General features: G+C 44.7%; 2 protein-coding genes across 5 annotated transcripts; one reads left to right on the forward strand and one right to left on the reverse strand.

Moving 5' to 3' along the window:
- Positions 1–1135: 1135 nt before the first annotated feature.
- clspn (claspin) lies at positions 1136–7526 on the reverse strand. Of its 2 annotated transcripts, none has more exons than XM_088366044.1 (24): positions 7266–7526; positions 6779–6887; positions 6354–6715; positions 6076–6225; positions 5953–6009; positions 5804–5876; positions 5620–5722; positions 5058–5530; positions 4798–4986; positions 4580–4734; positions 4362–4516; positions 4230–4279; positions 3949–4148; positions 3380–3887; positions 3265–3298; positions 3107–3182; positions 2911–3023; positions 2678–2839; positions 2480–2601; positions 2270–2400; positions 2071–2182; positions 1909–1976; positions 1693–1845; positions 1136–1495 (listed from the first exon to the last, which is right to left on the reverse strand). In XM_088366044.1, exons 1-24 carry the CDS (start codon positions 7290–7292, stop codon positions 1370–1372), a joined length of 3708 nt encoding a protein of 1235 aa, XP_088222170.1. In that variant the 5' UTR covers positions 7293–7526; the 3' UTR covers positions 1136–1369. The 2 variants fall into 2 exon arrangements, with proteins under 2 accessions (XP_088222170.1, XP_088222169.1); XM_088366043.1 differs by having other exon boundaries at positions 3107–3185.
- Positions 7527–8224: 698 nt separating this feature from the next.
- Positions 8225–18938, forward strand: ago4 (argonaute RISC component 4). Of its 3 annotated transcripts, none has more exons than XM_088364750.1 (19): positions 8225–8429; positions 10698–10869; positions 10929–11049; positions 11114–11295; positions 11363–11499; positions 11564–11698; positions 11776–11887; positions 11968–12115; positions 12177–12296; positions 12356–12517; positions 13696–13844; positions 13913–14097; positions 14169–14328; positions 14406–14577; positions 14638–14781; positions 14851–14985; positions 15049–15150; positions 15212–15411; positions 15480–18938. In XM_088364750.1, exons 1-19 carry the CDS (start codon positions 8411–8413, stop codon positions 15586–15588), a joined length of 2664 nt encoding a protein of 887 aa, XP_088220876.1. In that variant the 5' UTR covers positions 8225–8410; the 3' UTR covers positions 15589–18938. The 3 variants fall into 3 exon arrangements, with proteins under 3 accessions (XP_088220876.1, XP_088220877.1, XP_088220878.1); XM_088364751.1 differs by having other exon boundaries at positions 11800–11887; XM_088364752.1 differs by having other exon boundaries at positions 11800–11887; positions 13711–13844.
- The last annotated feature ends 28 nt before the right edge of the window (positions 18939–18966 follow it).

Below are 18966 nucleotides of genomic sequence, written 5' to 3' on the forward strand. Positions count from 1 at the left end.
CATCCACATTGAAATCCACCAGCTCCAGGCACCCTCCCCGCCCCTTCACCAGTAGCCTAAGCCCATAAAAAATACATCAAACGCAAGCCACGTGCCCGAGGCCTCGTCACACGCAAAATCATCACTCTCTTTATCTCACTCTTTTAAAAGAAGTTAGAAAACATTGCCGAATTGAGGCCCGTTACCGTAATGTCACAAATAAAAAGAGCATGACTTACCTTGTGCGTAAAAAGACCTTGTTTCTGACTACTCCCACAGCCCGAAGCTTCGTGACCCACTTCCCTCCACATCTGCTCCAGCGGCGATCTCGGGCCGTGACAGCGGCCGAGGGCGGCCGGCACCCATGGGCCACGCTGTCAGATCGCCAGTGTGCAGAAGAGATGCGCAAAAAAAAAGAAAAGCAAGCCAGCACTGCTCCAAAATGAGCCAAATTAGCCTAGACGTGCTAAAGTGAAATCCAGCATGGCTTGTTTTGCACTATAATTACACTTTTATCTTTGGATGCTGCATGGCACACAGCAAAAAGACCCTTGGGTGCAACGGCTTTTGTTTCTCTCCAATTATTCCACCCTCTGCCCTCTTTTATCCTCATAATCAGAGTAGAAGCCGATCCGTGTCCTCTAGATATTTAGAAACTCGGAACATCCATGCGTGCCAAAACGTGTAACCTTCCTGGCTCTTGTGTTGGGAGTTCAGGTTTTTTTTTTTTTCATGACCTTTGACCTCAATGCTCAGCCTCCACAGGGAGAGGCTTTGAAAATCCATATTGGAAGGCATGAAAATAATGAATATAAATCTATTAGATTGGCTTTCTTGACCCCATAAATAATAAATCTGTACTATTGCAATATTCTGGAAAAACATTCAATATGGCAAACGTCTAAAAGTAAGCACTTTATTTAGAATTAGCTCTAAATGATATGTAATGTGGCCCTCCTGCATGGCAACGTAACCCCAGGACGCTTTTCTCCTAATCGGCATAGCAACTAATGAGGTGGAGAGACTTAAGGGGCCTGTTATAATGTGTGTCTAATATTAGCCACATTAGCCTTGCAAACTTCAATTAAGGCTGCGAAGAAAATCAGCCGTCAAGAAGATTCCATAATATTGTAAATGCGATGCTGAAAAACAGACAATAATTGCAGACATTTATTAAAATATAATTTGATTTACATGTAAAATACAAAAAAACCCTTTAAAAAAATTCATCCCTATATACACAGTAAAACATTGCGCTTGAACATGTTTAAAAAAAATAATTAGTTGGCTATGAGCTGAACAAAATAGAAACATGAGTTGTACTCACTCATATTGCAGCTTCAGAAGTTACCTCAAACATTGTTAATACTGATCAGCCTACGTTTCCATATCAGTGGTCCAAGAAGCTAAAAATGCTTCTCTGGGGTGTTTTTGCATTTCCGGCGGACGCGTCCTGCCTGCAGACCCTCTTGGCTGCTGGGTTGACCGCTCCTGTGTTCCCCCTCCTCTTTGTCATCTGTCAATCAAAACTCAAGCCTTCAATTTGGTGGAAGTCTAATTTACCAGAATATGAGCTTTTGGCGCCATCTACTGGCGAAATATTAGATTGCTTGAGTTCACCTCAAACTATTCTCTTCATTTTTGTTCATTGTACAGCCCTTTGCAATTTTTATATTATAATTTCTAACTCAATCATATAATTCATCCACTCACATGATTCTGAGACTCTTCTCCATCCTTCTCTGGAGACAACGTCTGAAAGAGGAACCCCCGGCTGTTTCTGGGTGCCAGTGGGTTTCCTTCGGATATGGACGCTAATTTTTGAAGGACAGACTGAGGTTGACTCAGCAGGGAACCTCTTTTAGCCTTCACACACATAATACACTTTTATTATCTGACAGCAAACAAAAAAAAAACACATCAACATACCTGTGAGGGTCGCAGGAACGGATTGAGAGTTGTTGAGGTCTTCTGTGGTGGTGGTGCAACAGGAAGTTCTGCTTGTGAATTGGGAGATATTAGAAACACATGTTTTAACTTCTAATTTGGGTTTGTAAGTCAAGTTTGGTAAGAAAAACAAACAAACCGCACCTTTCTTCTGCAAAGTTTTAGCCGTCACCTTCTTTGCCAACTTCATGAACTGACTATCTTCTTCTCCAATGTCCTCATCCAAATCGGTCACTTTCTTGTCTTTCTGTTGGGACTGAAGGAATGCAAAGAAATGTAAAAAAAAAATTTTTTCTCACGCATTTTGATTTGTGTACAAATTTCGACAGGTATTTTGGCCCACCTGTTCTCGGAGCCACTGTTCCCTCTCCAGTCTCTCTTTCCTCCTCTGGATTTCAATCTGATCGACATCATCATCACCCTCATGCTCCTCCTCACCCTCAGCTTCAGTCCCGTCTGCGTTGAAGTCATCATCTGCAACAGGGGACCATTTTTTTGCCAATTCTGGATTCGGTTTGTTGTGGAAAAAAAAAATAACTCTCTTGTAACAAACCTATATTTTTCCAACGGAAGCGGCGAGCTCTTCCAGGGCCATCAGAATGCAAATCGCCATCGGCGAGGTAGCGTTCCTGGTACAGCCTCAAGCGGCGCTTGTCATCATCCATGACTTGCTTCCTGCAAGAACGTTAATATCAACAATTTCAGTACTGGCCAACTCGTTTAAAAAAAATAATAAAAAGAATTCACTCACATGTGGATCTTGTTGACCTGGTCATGCAGCTCTTCATCAGACGGAAGCTCCTCCAGAAGCTCCTCTTCCTCATATTCGCTCTCTCCATCATCATCTTCATCGCCGCTCCCCTCGTCGCTGCCCGACAGTTCGGCTTCGGAGTCCACGTAGTCGGTCAGGCGCCTGGCAAAGCAGAGGGCGGAGGTCAAAACGTTTTCAACCCGCAGCTACGCTCATCTGGAATCTTCACTTACATTTTTTTCTTCTTTTTCTTCCGACTGGGGTTGGGTGCAAAAACTCCATTCAACTCCTCCTCTTCTACCTCATTATTCTCTTCATCTGTTTCCTCATCCCCTTCTTCGTCTTCCTACAAGACAAATCCAGATTAAATCTCAAACAATCGTTCATTCTAGCTCTTTTTTTATTGGATAAAGTTCCTCTGTTCCATACCACGTCTGACAGTAGCCGAAAGTCACAGTCCTCCTCTTCCTCCTCCTCCTCTTCCTCATTCTGCGGCATCTTCTTACTGCTTGAAAGAAGTCAACGTGAGAATCCCATAATTTCCTAGCGTCATCTTTATTCTCAACAGATTCAATTTTTGACATTACCTGTCTTGTGCTGGTGAACCCATGAAGGAAGAACCTAAAGGTGCCACAAAAAATTAGAAACCAATTAGTAATCGGTGCAACATACGATGTTACAAGGTTGAAAAAAGTATTCAACCTGAGCTCGGAAATTTGCCAGAACAAAGCCCGATTAATCGATCCATGCTGTTTTCCAAATCTTCATCCTGTTCTCGCTGCTCGCTCTTATCAGTTTGGGCCTCCTCCCCAGCCTGCGTTGTCGGAAATGCTCCCGAGCATAGTCCGAGAAGTTCTTCACCGGCGACCGCCGCCTCTTCGCCGCCCGGCGCCGTCCCGAACCCCCCGGAGCACATTCCTAAAAGCTCCCCCATGTTGGCGTCCATTGCGTTTTCGTCCATGCTGTCCAGGATTAATTTTCTCTTGTGGGAGCGGACGGCACCGGGTCGCGGACCCACGTTGAGGAAGCCGTCGGCGTCGAGTAACTGGGAGTGGGTGTCGTCCTCTAGAGAGAAGCGACCTTCAGAATCTCCGCCGGGTCTGGCGACTTCGTCGGTGGGCTCAGAGTCCACCGGTGAGGGAGGGGCGTACAAATCTTGGGAGTCCTCAACCGGGAGGCACAGCGAAGGCTCCGACAGTTTCCCGGAGCTCTGTCAGAAAGACAAGAAACAAAGTCAGAGGATGGGAAGAACTTTTTTTTTTCCATCTCACCTTGGAAGCAGAGCTGAGGATGCTGGGCCGGAAAAGACACGGAGAAGGTGAACGGAAGACGGAGCTGGAGTTGGAGTTGTTGGCGCCTCTCCCGATGCGCTGATGGTTGACCGGCTGGTAGGACGTGATCATGGATCCGGCCAGCTCAAAGCTGCTGTTGTGGCTGATGTCCTTCATCAGAGACAGCGAGTCGTCCTCTTCTAGAGAAGACAATGGACACTTGGATTTAAAAAAAAAAAAAAGTCGCATTAGTAATCCATTTTGAAATCGAATAAGCTTACCGAGTTTACTAGCGCCGTATTGTCCAACACCAGATCGTCTTCCACCATCACTTAAAAAAAAATTGTAACACATCCCAGTTTTTTTTTTTTTAAAACTTTGCCAGGTGAATTATAAATACAAAACCAACTTACCCGGTACGAGAACTGGAGTTGCCAGGGAACAGTATGAGTGTTCCATCAGTGTTAATTATGTCTGGGGTGACTGGCGGGCAATTCAATGCCACGCTGCCATCTTCCTCCTCCTCCTCCTCTTCGCCATCTTCACCTCCCAATAAGTCATCCAAACCCTGTGATCCATCCAACTAAAAGTAAGCACATTGTCGTCAAGGTAACAAGGGAAAACCGCCCACCTCTTCATCTTCATCAGTCATTTCTGCCTCCTCCTCTTCCTCTCCGCACTCTTCATTATCCAGGCGATTCAGCTCGGCCTTGCGTACTCGCTCTTCTTGTCTCCGTTGCGCCATGGCGAGCTGCAGTCGCTGCTTCAGGGTCAACAGTTTCTCCCCTGTGACAATTTGAGGATTTGTCAAAAGGCTCCGACAGAAAATAAACTGGTTTGGTTTCATACCAGGTTTGGTCGGAGCCGGCTCCTCTTGTCCTTCTTTAACGGTGACCGTGACGGACTCGGCGAGCAACTCCTCCTTGCCGGACGGGGTTGTGTCTTTACGGACGATGTTGAGCTGCAGCGTGTGCTCTCCTTGCGGCCGGACCGGCGCGTGGATGTGACGGAGGTACCGCTTCTTCAGAGCCTCCACGCCTGATTGAAGAAATAGCAATGTAAGAAAAGATGGCGGCGGATTAGGTAGTTTTTAAAAAATCATGACTGACCTGGCTTTTGTGGTGCTGGTTCAAGGAGAACAAAAGCTCCTTCATTGGCACGCAGTTTAGCAACAGGCGGCGGGTCCAGTCCAAGCTCTTTTAGTCGGGCTAGTTTGTCCATTTTGGGCTTGGTGGGCTCGACTGCAGCTGCTTGCTGGACATCAACCGGAGCTTCAGTCAGGTTCCTAACAACCTCCTCTTCAGAGATAGGTTTCACTGAAGAATCGGTTGTAATCATCTCCTGCAAACTCTCAGAGAGATAAAGCATCGGAGCCGATTCCTGGTCAGGTTCTAAGCTCTCGGGAGCCGTCTCTTGTGGTTGACTCGGGCTTTCTTCCTCCTGCGGCGAAGATTTAGCAGCAGGTTCTGGTAATGTTTTGAGCTGAGAGAACATCTCAGAATCCTGTTCTTCACTGGCGTTATTGGCTGGAGGTGGTGGTGGTGCTGGTTTCTCCAACAATACTGCAGAATACCGTCTAGACCTAAAAGATTCAATTGTATTTAGTTCCAATAAAAATGCTAACCATCAACAATAAACTAATGTGACATGCAGAACAAGTTTCGCATTTACTTCAGCAGAGCCATGGCAGGACCCTCAGGCCTGGCTCTCTTCTTAAAAAATTGGCTAATGGTCTTTGGCTCCGGGATGTGGTATGGAAGGCCGAGTTCTGACTCTACGTTAGAGAAACATGCCAAGGATTGAAGCCTCATGATGATTCATGACAAATACCTTGAGTGTGTGTGTATAAACTGACCTCTGATCAGCCTCTGAGACTCACTGTGGAGCTGCTTCATTGCCTCTTTACTTGCACGTGCAGCTTTTCTCTCCTAAGAATGCACAAAACTGTAAATCAAACTCACATTTTGGGTTAATTTTCATTTCTGAGTGATTAGCATTGCTTACTACACGCTGGGGCTTTTGCAATTCATCTCCTTCCTCTTCTTCATCCAGGAATGGTTCCTATAGTAATATTAAAAAATAATCACACAAAGACCTTTTTTTACAGTAATGATTGACGCAATGTACCTTGTGCTTTTTCATTTTTTCTTTGACAGCTGCTCGGATCGAATCGAGTGACTCTTCCTCGTCCGACTCATCGTTGATACCGGTGTCGAAGAGATCCGTGTTGCTCAACAAGCAGCCGCTGTCATTTAGCATGCCGAGGAACGGTGCACCCTGGACACAAAGAAGTTTGTCATTATCGGTGTGACGCAAAAACTGAAGCAGTCTTTCCTCTCATTGTAACATTTTTGCAAGCAGGATTGTGCAAAAGAAACCAAAAGGGTGCGTCGTAAATCACTCACTTCATTTAAGTCAGAGAATCTCTCTTTCTTTTTCAATTTTTCTACATTTTTACTATGTTTCTCCTTTTTGTCACGGTGCCTTTGACTCCTCTCCCTCTTTTTGGAATCTTTTGTAGTTTTGCCGCCCTTCTTCGTGTGCTGCTGCTCATCCTCTTCTTGCTCAGATTCGCTGTCTCCAACAGCAGAAATCCTCCTTCTGGTCTTTTTAACCTTTTGTTCCTCATCTGTTTCCACCTCCTCCTCACTCAGAGCTATTACTAACGCTTCCACCTCAGGCACCCCTTCCTCTTCGCTGTCGCTGTCTCTGATGGCATTACAGCGAGGCTTTCGACGAACTTGAATGTCTTCTTCCTCGTCAGAGTCTGGAAAAAAAGGGGCTCAGTCACAAAATGACTCATTCAATCTCGATTGTCTTGCAACTTCACCTGGACGCTCCTCTCTATTGTTTGGCAAGATCTCCTCAGTTGGAGAGCCCATTCCACTGTCTGAATCGCTTTCTGTTTCTGTAGGGGTCACGGCTGAGAAACCTTCAGCCTGGGTAGAAACACATTTAACAATATTTAGAAAATACGTGGCTACAGCTTTAACTATGCATGCTCTTTGAGGACATGAGCAAGTGGCGCCTTGGAGAAAAGCAAACAATGAGGACATAGCTGAAGATGGCCTTGCAACAAAGAAAAATATTCAGAACATTAAATAAACGCGGAATTCAATCACGATCGCTGTGTAACATTGTTAAACCGAAGCTAATGAAAGAAGATGCAATTTAGCTAGCTATGACCAACTGACTTAGCTCGCTAACTAGCACAAGCTAACAATAGTACATAAATGTTGATCGCACATAGGAGTGAATATTTTTGAGTTTATTACACAATTAGCAGAAATGTTGTCTCGTAAAAAGTATTTACTAACCAGTTGTTGAGAAAGGACTAAGGTCATCTCGTTGTCCGCTTGCTACTAGCTTGTAAACAAAGAAATCAACAGTGAGGAAATAAAAGTCTCGTCAACTTGTGGCAACGCATCCGAAAAGTTAATGCCTTAACGATAAGGGTTAATTCGGTCATTTAAAGTGGAATAAGATCGCGTTTAGGTCGATCGCCTTTCGTCCTCCCGCCTGTTCTCAAGGCACCGAATTTTATCTTTCGCGCGCCGTGACAGCTGGACCACAGTTTGTGTCGCAGAGCTGTCAATCGGTGACGTTATGCTTTTCTATTGGTTCTTCAGAAACATTTGTCCCGCCTATATTTGAATAATTTAAACGTGCGTGATTTATGTCTCTGGACTTTTTCAGCGGGCGGGATTGAGGAGTGGAAAAGTGTTCTTTATTCGGGTTTATTATTAAAAATCAATATTAAAATTATACTATTGATTTATAAATCCCTGAATGTGTTGAAGCCTGAGCAGATTAGATAAATACTCAGCTCAAAACAACCTGTTATGCTGCACACAAATGGAATAAAATGGTAACAGAATTAGTTAGCCCAAGTGTATATTGTTTTAAATTTAGGTTAAAAATATGCTTATCAAAATCCTTTTCTTGTAGTGTATGCTCTTTAAGTAATATTAGTAATAAAATACCTTTTGTTTCTCTACTTTAATGTCTTGAATTCTTTTGTGCTAATTAGTTTCCTTTAAACGTGTACTATGCCTTTAAATGTTGCCATTAAATATTGTTTTGTAACTTTGTATGAAAGGTTAATATAAATAAAGTGGTGTCAAGATATTCGCTTTATGTTGTGGCTTATGAATCAAAATCGTTCTCTAAAATAATGAATCAATGGATTGGTGTTATCGATGAGCGCTTGATGAACTCGCGCGCGCATGCGCATCTCCCAACCGATTGCCTCCCACTCACGCATGCGCTGTTACAAATCCCCAGCGCCAGAAGCGGCAGTATCAGTAGTTCGGGTCAGCCAGCCCAGTCAACAGCACTCCTCGCTGTCTTTTATTCCCTTTTTCTTAAATTAGCCACTTTAAGCTTCGCGATACCGCCCCCAATTTCAGCGTCGGTACGGAGCCGCCAGGCCGGGACAGAGTCGGAGAGAGAGGCCTCGGCAATGGAAGCGCTCGGACCCGGTAAGAAATAAGACAAATACGAGGCTATGGTGAAGCGGGGAGAGCCGCGTTGCAACTCGTGTGCGCAGGTGGGCAGCTTCACTGGGGGCCGCGGCTGCAACGAGGCCTCGAAGCACCGACGGAAAACAAACGCAGATCCACCCCATGTGTTTCTCAGCGTGACATTATTCACGTCGGGTGAATTTTTGGACTCGAACGTCGAATGTGTGTGCAGTGTGTGTGTTGTGCGGACGTGCCCGTGTGCTTTTATTTATGTGAGGCACGCACGGCTCGTCGTGTCGGAGCTGGTATTGTGTGTGGGGATTTAACTAGGACCTTCCTTCCTCCCTCCCTTCCGCGTCGTAGTGTGTTTACACGACACGTTTCTTCAAATCGATCAAAAGCACGATGTTTTTAAACCCTGACAACAGGCCATCATATCGATTTCCAAGCAAATCATGCCCCCTTAGAATTAGCCCCGTTTTATTTTGGAACCATCGGGACAGCGTGCTTTTCTTCGCTCGAGATCTGGTTAAAAAAGGGGAACGTACAACCAGTAAACGATCGGCCGTGTTATTGCGTCGGGCTTCTCTGCCATGCGCATGTGAGGAGGACACAGCGGGGATGGACGGACCGACGGACGGCGCTTTCCACCATCGCACGACTGCAGGCATGCTCCAAATTTCTCATCTGCTAGATGATAACAAAGCCACTTCCCGACTGTGCAGTTGCTTCAAGGAAGCGTGCACCTTTAACGCAAGGCGATAACAATTGCGAGCCGCTAATGTTTTCTTTCCTCCTTGCACAAATACAACACATCCTTCCTCTCGTTTGCTTTGTTGAAAAGCATAGCGAGGTTTTCTAAATTTGATCATAAAAGCAAGTAAAGGGAGGGCTGGCGTTACACTAATGCAGTGGAAATTGTACATTTGTTAGCAAGTGCTGGTTATGTGGAATGAAAATGAATTCGTCTCCACAGGTGTGGAGTGTCCACACTATGGAAGCTTTATTGTAGATTTGACTATTATGCAGATTTTGGACTCCATTTTAATCAAATTGTTGCAAACTTGCAGAATGCAATCGAAGCGGACGATCAATTTGCACAAATGAGCACGGCACATCTACTGGAACGGAAGAACTGCTCTGTATTGCTTTTTATCAAACCACAAAGACGTGGTGTGATTTTCAAGATTGCTACAATGGGAGAAGAGAATAAAGCAGCATACCTGTAAATATTTTCCTAAGACGTGCAAGCAAAGAAAACCCCCTCCAAAAAATGTAATCCCTGCAGTTGCTTAACCAGGTATTTGCAGGTGTGGGCGTCCGTGCACAGACCGCTTAGTTCTGGTCAGACTCTGAGTCATCACCGGAACCGACCATCATCCACATGCTGGGTACAGACCCAGCTGTCCGTCTGCATGATCACGCTGTGGTTACCAAGGATACATAAAAATCAGCAAATTTAAACGGGTGAACAAAATCAAGTGTTTTCCCAAACTGTACTGTTTGAGCTTTTGCAAGTAGCAGGAGGTTGGTGTTTTTTTATTTTTTTTTTTTAATTAAATTAAAAAAACCCTGTTTCATTCTAAGTGTTACAACAAGACACTGGAAATAAATGCGGCATGCATTGTCAAGGGTGAGTCACATGCTGACAGTCTTACAATGCTAACAATAGCAAAGCAGCAATCAAACTACTGCTACGAGGCTGGAAGAGTGTTTACTTGTCGGGAGGGGGGGGTCGTTTGGGGGGCCCCACTCTTGATAGGGGCAAATCCGGTGAAGCATTGGGGTCCCCGATTGTCTGTGCTCTCGCGCCTCACTTGTTAACTGGAGCGTGTGGCCGGAGTTCACCAGGACCCCCCCCTTTTAGTCCTTTAGCTGTCAGTTGACAAAAGCATTAAGAACCCCCTCCCCCCCCGATGCTCCTTCAATACCCCCAAAGTTGATGACGCTGAATGTCTCATGGATGTCCAATGAATTCATAGGAAGATAAACATGGTGATGAAATGTTGACCGATTTGCGCCTCGTAGCAAATGTAACGGTAATCCCAAACTCGGAAGATCACCCCTCCCATATGGCGTCGCTACTGTCTGGACGAGGGAAGCTTTGTTTGGGTCGGATGCCCTCGTATGTCTGGGTGGAGCCGGGGTGGGCCAGATGATAATTGGAGGTCATTGTTTCGCTGGCCCCTCTTGGACTCTCAGTCAGGGGGGGCGGAGTTCTGGATCAATCATCTGTTGTGGAATGATTTGGCAATCTGGGTCATGATGATTTCTTCCTTTCTCCAGGCCCGCCTGCTCCTACCTCTCTGTTCCAGCCTCCGCGGCGTCCCGGCCTTGGCACGGTGGGGAAACCCATCCGTCTCCTGGCCAACCACTTCCAAGTGCAGATTCCCAAGATTGATGTCTATCATTATGATATTGACATCAAGCCTGAGAAACGGCCACGGAGGGTCAACAGGTAGATTGCATTTTAATTTTGGGGAATTTTATTTTTTTAACCATTTTCTCGCTTTCCAGGGAGGTGGTGGACACCATGGTGCGGCACTTCAAAATGCAAATTTTTGGAGATCGACAACCTGGCTATGATGGGAAGAGGAACATGTACACAGCGCACCCACTGCCGATAGGAAGGGACAGGGTTAGTATTCCACTCGACTCTCCATCCATTTCCTGAAGGCACACAATCTCATTTTCTCCATCAGGTGGATTTGGAGGTGACCCTACCTGGCGAAGGCAAAGATCAAACCTTCAAGGTTTCCTTGCAGTGGGTGTCTGTGGTCAGCCTTCAGATGCTCCTCGAAGCGTTGTCCGGACACCTGAACGAAGTCCCGGAGGACTCCGTTCAGGCTCTGGATGTCATCACGCGGCACCTCCCTTCCATGAGGTCTTTATTTATGAATTTATATTGTTTTATTACGTGTTCCTTACTATCTCGGTGTCTGTTTCCATAGATACACTCCAGTGGGGCGTTCCTTCTTTTCTCCTCCTGAGGGCTACTACCATCCTTTAGGTGGAGGCAGGGAAGTATGGTTCGGTTTCCATCAGTCCGTCCGTCCCGCCATGTGGAACATGATGCTCAACATCGACGGTAAGGCTTTGTTGAACCTCCCAGGTTACTCGTGCTGAAATAATTTTTATTTTAACCCATACAGTGTCGGCCACTGCTTTCTACCGTGCCCAGCCGGTTATCGAGTTCATGTGCGAAGTTTTAGATATCCAGAACATCAACGAACAAACCAAACCCCTGACTGATTCGCAGCGTGTCAAATTTACCAAGGAAATTAGAGGTGAGGTTTGGCCAAATAAAGACTCTGAAAATATATTTGTAAAAGAAAACAATGCAGGAAATTGAACCTTGCGTCAGTTTTTTTTCCTTGCGCTTTGACAGGATTGAAAGTGGAGGTCACACACTGTGGCCAGATGAAGAGGAAGTACCGCGTGTGCAACGTCACCCGCCGACCGGCTAGCCACCAAACGTAAGTCCATTAAAAACCTCCAGTTGCATGCATTTAAATATTTTTTTCAAATTTGAGTCCATCCACCTTTTTCTCGACAGGTTCCCCTTACAGCTGGAGAATGGCCAGGCAATGGAGTGCACCGTCGCCCAGTATTTTAAGCAGAAGTACAATCTGCAACTCAAGTATCCTCATTTGCCCTGTCTGCAAGTAGGACAGGAACAGAAGCACACTTACCTGCCATTGGAGGTGAGAAGGACACACTCAAAAGATCATAGTGCATCTTCTGACTCCTCCCCCTTTTTGGTAGGTCTGCAACATTGTAGCCGGACAACGCTGTATCAAGAAACTCACAGACAACCAGACGTCCACCATGATCAAAGCTACCGCTCGCTCCGCCCCTGATAGACAAGAAGAGATCAGCAGACTGGTAAGGGAAGATCTCTCTTGGCTCATCTCAAAAGATCTCAACTTGGAATTTCCTTCCAGGTCAAAAGCAACAGCATGGTCGGGGGTCCGGACCCGTACCTGAAGGAATTTGGCATTGTGGTTCATAATGACATGACCGAGGTGACCGGACGTGTGCTCCCCGCGCCCATGCTACAGTATGGGGGCCGGGTGAGTACAGATACAGGGAGGGACTGTGGCAGGGTGAGTACCGATCCAGGTTACCAGTATTAAATAGTTTGGGGGGGGTATCTGAGTGAATGTTGGAACGACGGGCTTTTCTCTCCAGGTTTGCAGTAGTCTTCTACAACGATTTCTGAAATTCTCCTTTATTAATTCAAAATGCTGTATCAAATTAAATTTAAAGGAACTCGACCTGGAACTAGCCCTGCGTTCTGTGGAGCATCTCAGCAGTCTCAGTGTGCAGATCCTCGATACTAATTAATTTTCCAAAAGGGCAATGAGAGAAACTGGAACAGTTGGCGGCATTCGCGGTCCATATTCATTTATTATGGAGTGCATTCAATTGTATGGTTTAAAAAAAAATGAAATTTGCATATGTCATGTTTGTGTTTACTGGTCTAATCATGAAAGACTGCTGAGTCGCCCACTTAATCTCAATTCAGCCATCCGGAGAGAACTCGGCAAATTATATGACCGACGCTCAAAATTGGCTGTAAATATTTTTATGCTGACCGCTGAGGAAATCACACATTTGCATCTCTGTTTGAACACTGGAGTAGATATTTTGTTTAAAAATGGTGAGGAAGGCTGAATCGAGAGAGGGGGGGGTGAGGTGCTACCAGGATGTCAATGAGACTTGTTTATCACCCAACACAATCAAGCGTCCAGCAGTAAAATCCTTTAAACACTCATTGAAGGGGGCAATTTGGCGACCTTTCAAGAAATCAAACTCCCTGCAATTCTGTTGGCACAAAATTATAATTTGCACTCTTAGTGTTTGGATGCTTTTCTTATTTTGTTCTGCACGACACCTCTCGATTGATAGCAAGTCTAATCGGCTTCCGGTGAATACCTTTTAAATGTGTACTGTTAAATCTTTTCATTTATTGGATGAGCTGTCTCGATTTTAATCGGCACGTTTAAGTCCTGCTTATCAATCATTTAGTTTTTATCAATGATATAATTTGTGATGAATGGAAAAAAAAACATTGGGAAACACTTGCTGCTAAATGGCCACAATTAACTACTTGGCTCATTTACTAAGGAGCTGACTAGGCTCTTAATAGTCTTTGGTAAAGCTTGTTAACCAAGTAGAAAGCTTCTTTCTGATTTGGATTTACAGCCATCTTTTTTTTTTGCATTGCTTGTGAATTGATGAGTATCAGCTCATCCAAGCGGTGGGTTGACTAAGAGGTTAGGGACTCTCTCCGCAGAATAAAACGGTGGCCACGCCCAATCAGGGCGTGTGGGATATGAGAGGAAAGCAATTCTACGCCGGGATCGAGATCAAGGTCTGGGCTGTGGCTTGCTTCGCGCCGCAGAAACAATGCAGAGAAGATCTGCTCAAGTGAGTATCAACGGGATTGACACGCCTCAGGCTCGGACGGCTAACGAGCCGGGCTTTTGTTTCCCTAGGAGCTTCACTGACCAATTGCGTAAGATCTCAAAGGATGCCGGGATGCCCATTCAGGGTCAGCCATGTTTCTGTAAATACGCCCAAGGGGCGGACAGTGTGGAGCCCATGTTTAAACACCTCAAGATGTCCTACGTGGGGCTGCAGCTCATTGTTGTCATCCTGCCTGGAAAAACACCCGTCTATGGTAAGCACCATTTTTTTCCAGATGTTTTATAGATGAGGTAAAAAGAAAATAATCTCGATTCTTCCCCGCAGCTGAGGTGAAGCGTGTGGGGGACACTCTCCTCGGAATGGCCACCCAGTGTGTTCAGGTGAAGAATGTGGTCAAGACGTCCCCGCAAACGCTCTCCAACCTCTGCCTCAAGATCAATGCCAAGCTGGGAGGCATCAACAACGTCCTGGTGCCGCACCAGAGGTCTGGAGATTTTCTGGTTTTAACATCTTGCTTTGGTTTTTGAAGCTCCACCATGCTGACACATCTTTCTTTCTCAGGCCGTCCGTGTTCCAGCAGCCCGTCATCTTCCTGGGCGCAGATGTCACTCATCCCCCAGCAGGTGACGGCAAGAAACCATCCATAGCGGCGGTGGTGGGCAGCATGGATGGCCACCCGAGCCGTTACTGCGCCACAGTTCGAGTCCAGACGTCCCGTCAAGACATGTCCCAGGTTCGTCTTGAGTTAAAAGTCTTGAGGTGGCCAATTTTGTCAAATTTCTGCTGTCTTTAGGAGCAGCTCTTCAGTCAGGAGGTCATTCAAGACCTGACCAACATGGTGCGAGAGCTACTGATCCAGTTTTATAAGTCCACACGCTTCAAGCCAACTCGTATCATCTATTATCGCGGCGGTGTGTCTGAAGGCCAGATGAAACAGGTCCGCTCCATGTTCTTAATTCTGCATGTTGGCTTGCAGAAACGTTGGAGTTAATATTTTTTTTTTTAGGTTGCTTGGCCGGAGTTGATAGCCATCAGGAAGGCGTGCATCAGTCTGGAGGAGGACTACCGGCCGGGTATTACCTACATTGTGGTCCAGAAGCGCCATCACACTCGTCTTTTCTGCTCTGATAAAGCTGAGAGGGTAAGATTGTTTTGTTTTTAATTTATTTATAATTTATAAAAAAAATTCCATCATTTTTTTAAGGTTGGGAAGAGTGGCAACGTACCAGCCGGCACCACGGTGGACAGCACCATCACGCATCCGTCCGAGTTTGATTTCTATCTGTGCAGCCACGCTGGAATTCAGGTGAGGCACATTTGCGTCATTCCTCCACTGACATGTTCTTGACCACCTTTTCGTTTCTCAGGGTACCAGTCGTCCATCCCACTACCACGTCCTGTGGGACGACAACTGTTTCACGGCCGACGAACTGCAGCTTCTCACCTACCAGCTGTGCCACACTTACGTCCGCTGCACGCGCTCCGTCTCCATCCCGGCGCCCGCTTACTACGCCAGACTGGTGGCTTTCCGGGCTCGATACCATCTGGTGGACAAAGACCATGACAGGTGAGGTCACAAAAAAAATCCAATTGTCTGAAATGAGTGTTTTAACTTTTTATTTTTTTTATTTGCAGTGCTGAGGGAAGCCATGTGTCAGGCCAGAGTAACGGCCGTGACCCTCAGGCTTTAGCCAAGGCGGTTCAGATCCACTATGACACCCAGCACACCATGTACTTCGCCTAAACTAGCGAGCTTATCTGCCCGTCCACACGTGGACTCGCATCCCGTCTGTATTTTTATTTTTATCCATTATCATATGCTCGTCTTTTCCTCGTCTTTGTACTTCCTCATCACAGTCACTTTTTTTTTTCTTTTCTAAATGTGCACCAAAGCGACAATTTGACGGGATTCTCTACGTGGTAGCTTTTTAATTAAATAAGCTCAAGCTTAGTCTTCCCAGTCAGGTCGCCATTCTAACCAGCAATTTGGGTTTTCCGGCGCACGGAAAAATATGACAGGAAAATAATAAGAAAAAAACCACACACACATACTACTACATAATTGAGCCATTATTTTGATTTTTTTTTTTCTTTCTATCTGAATGTCTACACTCGTATTTTTAAGATACTGAGCAACGGAGTGTTTCGGCCACCGTTTGGTGGCGACGAAACTCTTTGGCTCTCCCAGCTAGGCGGAACTCTGATCTACTTTTACCTCAAAGCCCACTCGGGCAAAATCTGTCACAAGGTCTTGGGTTTTATCGGGAGGGAACTCTACATGAAGAGATGGAGTGGGGAGGGGCCGGGGGGTGGGGGTTGACCTTTTGAGAATGAATATATATATATTCTATATTTTTTTTCCTTTTTATGAGTGTTTTAACTTTTTTCCTCTTTCAGTCTTTTACAAACGAGGTGACCTGGGTGTTCATGCCCATTACTACTTTCCTCCCATCCTTGCGGAAGAGTAGCCGGTGTTTGTGTAAATATATGTTTTGTGTGTGTGTGTGTGTGCGCGCACAAGCTTTCATGGCAGGCCACTGAATTGTAAAGGGAAATTGAGGAGATAACTGCTGTAAATGCCTCAGATTTGTTGTTTTTTATATTCAATATACAGTACATATAAATCATATTTACATCTCTAGAGCAGCTTTGAGAGAAATGAATTCAACGAGGAGTTTTTTAGCAGTCCTGGGTCGCTTATAGATTCAAATTAAGTTCGATTTCGGACTACCATAGGCGGGATTTGCACACGTGCTGGGCAAACTGTTGATTATTATTATTTTTTTTGATAGTGATATTTCATCTAGGGAACAATATCTGAGGTCTGGCTGAGGATGGGTTCTGCTTTGGGCTTAAGGTGTAAAAACACAGCAGACGTATCAGCGCCACCTTCGGTGTGACAAATAGGATTTTTCTTTGGACCTGATTATCGGAAAGATTTTATGATGACACTGCTGGACGTTGTTTTTTTATGGTGGTAATTTCTAGGGCCAGAAAATAGAGTAGTTATGTTTTTTTTTCGTCTTCAAGGTCTCATTTGCAAATGATGACCAATTCATTGCACTGACCCGGGACACTAGGCAAGCAACAGAGGGCACTCTCGATCTCTATTACCTTTATGCATTTATACATACGAATCAATAAAGCAGATTTGTAAATTTTTAATATAAGGATGTTTTGTGGTTATCTTAAAAAAAACGGTTGGTTAGAATCTAGTGCTACCGTGTTATCGTGGTTGTCAATGTTGTAATTGTTGTGATTGAAAATTTTAGTCGGGGAGGGGCGGGTGAATTGTTTGGAGTAGTTCAGGGGGTTGACTGGAGGTCACGAGTTGGGATTTTGTTGTAGCATCGCGGCTAATGGGCGAGAAGATGTGGATGGATTAACTCATGCTTCCTTTGTTGGTCTTCAACTTGAAGCTTGGTGTCGAAATTGGGGCTTCCGTGTAGCACTCCAGAGTTGACCAGTTAGGTGGAGACAATCAGGGATCGTAATTGTAGCCGAGCTAGATTTGGGGCGGGTGTTGTATTTTCAAACGGTTTGCGATAGGCAATGAGATTCCTTTATTTTGAAATGGTTTCAATTCTTCTGTATGTATTTGATGTATACCACTCTTACTCTTAAAAGTCTTTGCTATACAAGTGTGTTTCTTATTCTCATGCATTTTTAACACTGGATCGAATGAGTTAGCATGAGCACTGCCCCTCGTTTCTATTAACGCCCATTAAACGGTCACTTCCGGAGTTGCACAAGTGGCGCCTCCCCGGGTTTTATTTTCCGGACGGTCTGAGAGCGATGGGCGTGGTAGTCGACACGCACGCCTCATCAGGGGGGTACAGCTCAAAAGTCAAAACCCTTTTGTAATAAACCACCCGTAAAGCAGCAGGTTTATTATGAATGAGTTTGAGCACTTACCTGTTGTAGGCGTGTGCGTTGGCGGCAAGCCGGGAATTGGAGAGGCTTGTCCGGATTTTGAATGCAAATAACTTGTGGGAAGGGAGGCGCTATGGAAGGCTTTTATTCTTCATCTGGTTTTTACAAATTGAATATTTAATGAAGCCTGATGAACTGCAGTGCTGTTTGTAAAATGGCAGCATCAAGCAATAGAACCCAGTTTGACTTTTAAAATGCAGAAACACGAAGCTGTTATTTTTTTTTTGTCTTCTGTCCTTGTATTTTTTTTTTTTTTCCCCCTCATGTTTCATTTGCTTGTATCAATCAGTGGGGATGTGCATTTGACATTTGGTGGTATAGTTACATAGATTTTAGACACATTTTGTTGACTAGATTTTGCTTGCCTGCATGCCAGAGTATTCTACTTAAAAAAAAAAAGAAGGGGGTTTTTGAATCATATTTATAAGGCTTAAAAAAAATCTTTTTTTGGTGTCAATGTATCACTTTATTGAAACTGTTTAGCAATATCTGTTCAATTTTTTTGTGATCTTCCCACACAATGTCAATTTTGTCTATTGTACGGCAAAGATTTATCGAGGGGGGGGGGTCTGCTCTTTTGGTCGTGTTCAAATTCAAACGAGGTACTTTATTCATACATCATGTCCATTTAAGAGCATACCCCCCCTCCTCTTTTTGCCGAGTTATAGTGAGCCTTCATATTTGTCTCCTTCTTCCTGGTTCATACCTGTGGCCAAGCCTCTTTAGATTATCTCCTTTCTCCACAAAAGGGTTCCCTCTTTTTACCTCTTATAAATTAAGACTCTGTCCCAAAAAAGGGGAGGGTGAGAAACTGTTAAATTCCCATTATCACTTTGTTATATCAATTATCTTAATAGAGTTCTTTGTGTATTTTTATTTTTGGCAAGGAGGGAGCTGTTTTAGCTCTGCTCCATTTTTTTTTTTGGTCATCTCGTGTTCTCTAATAGCAATACAAAGGATTGGAATGCTTCAATTCAAGTTATCCTACACTTTTTTTTTTTTTTTTTGACCAGTAGAAGGGGCATGTTGTAGAACCTCCTCTGTATTTGGCCATTCACACTGTATTGCTATTACAAAAAGCTATTTTTTTTTTTTTTTTTAGCCTGCAGGGAATTATTGTGTTTATGTGCAAAGTAATAAATTGGTATTTTATGCCTGTAACAGTGTCATCAGATTATTTTATATTAAT

The sequence above is a fragment of the Syngnathus floridae genome, chromosome 21 (assembly GCF_059516105.1).
Source record: "Syngnathus floridae isolate MCC-2025c chromosome 21, RoL_Sflo_1.0, whole genome shotgun sequence".
NCBI lineage: Eukaryota > Metazoa > Chordata > Actinopteri > Syngnathiformes > Syngnathidae > Syngnathus > Syngnathus floridae.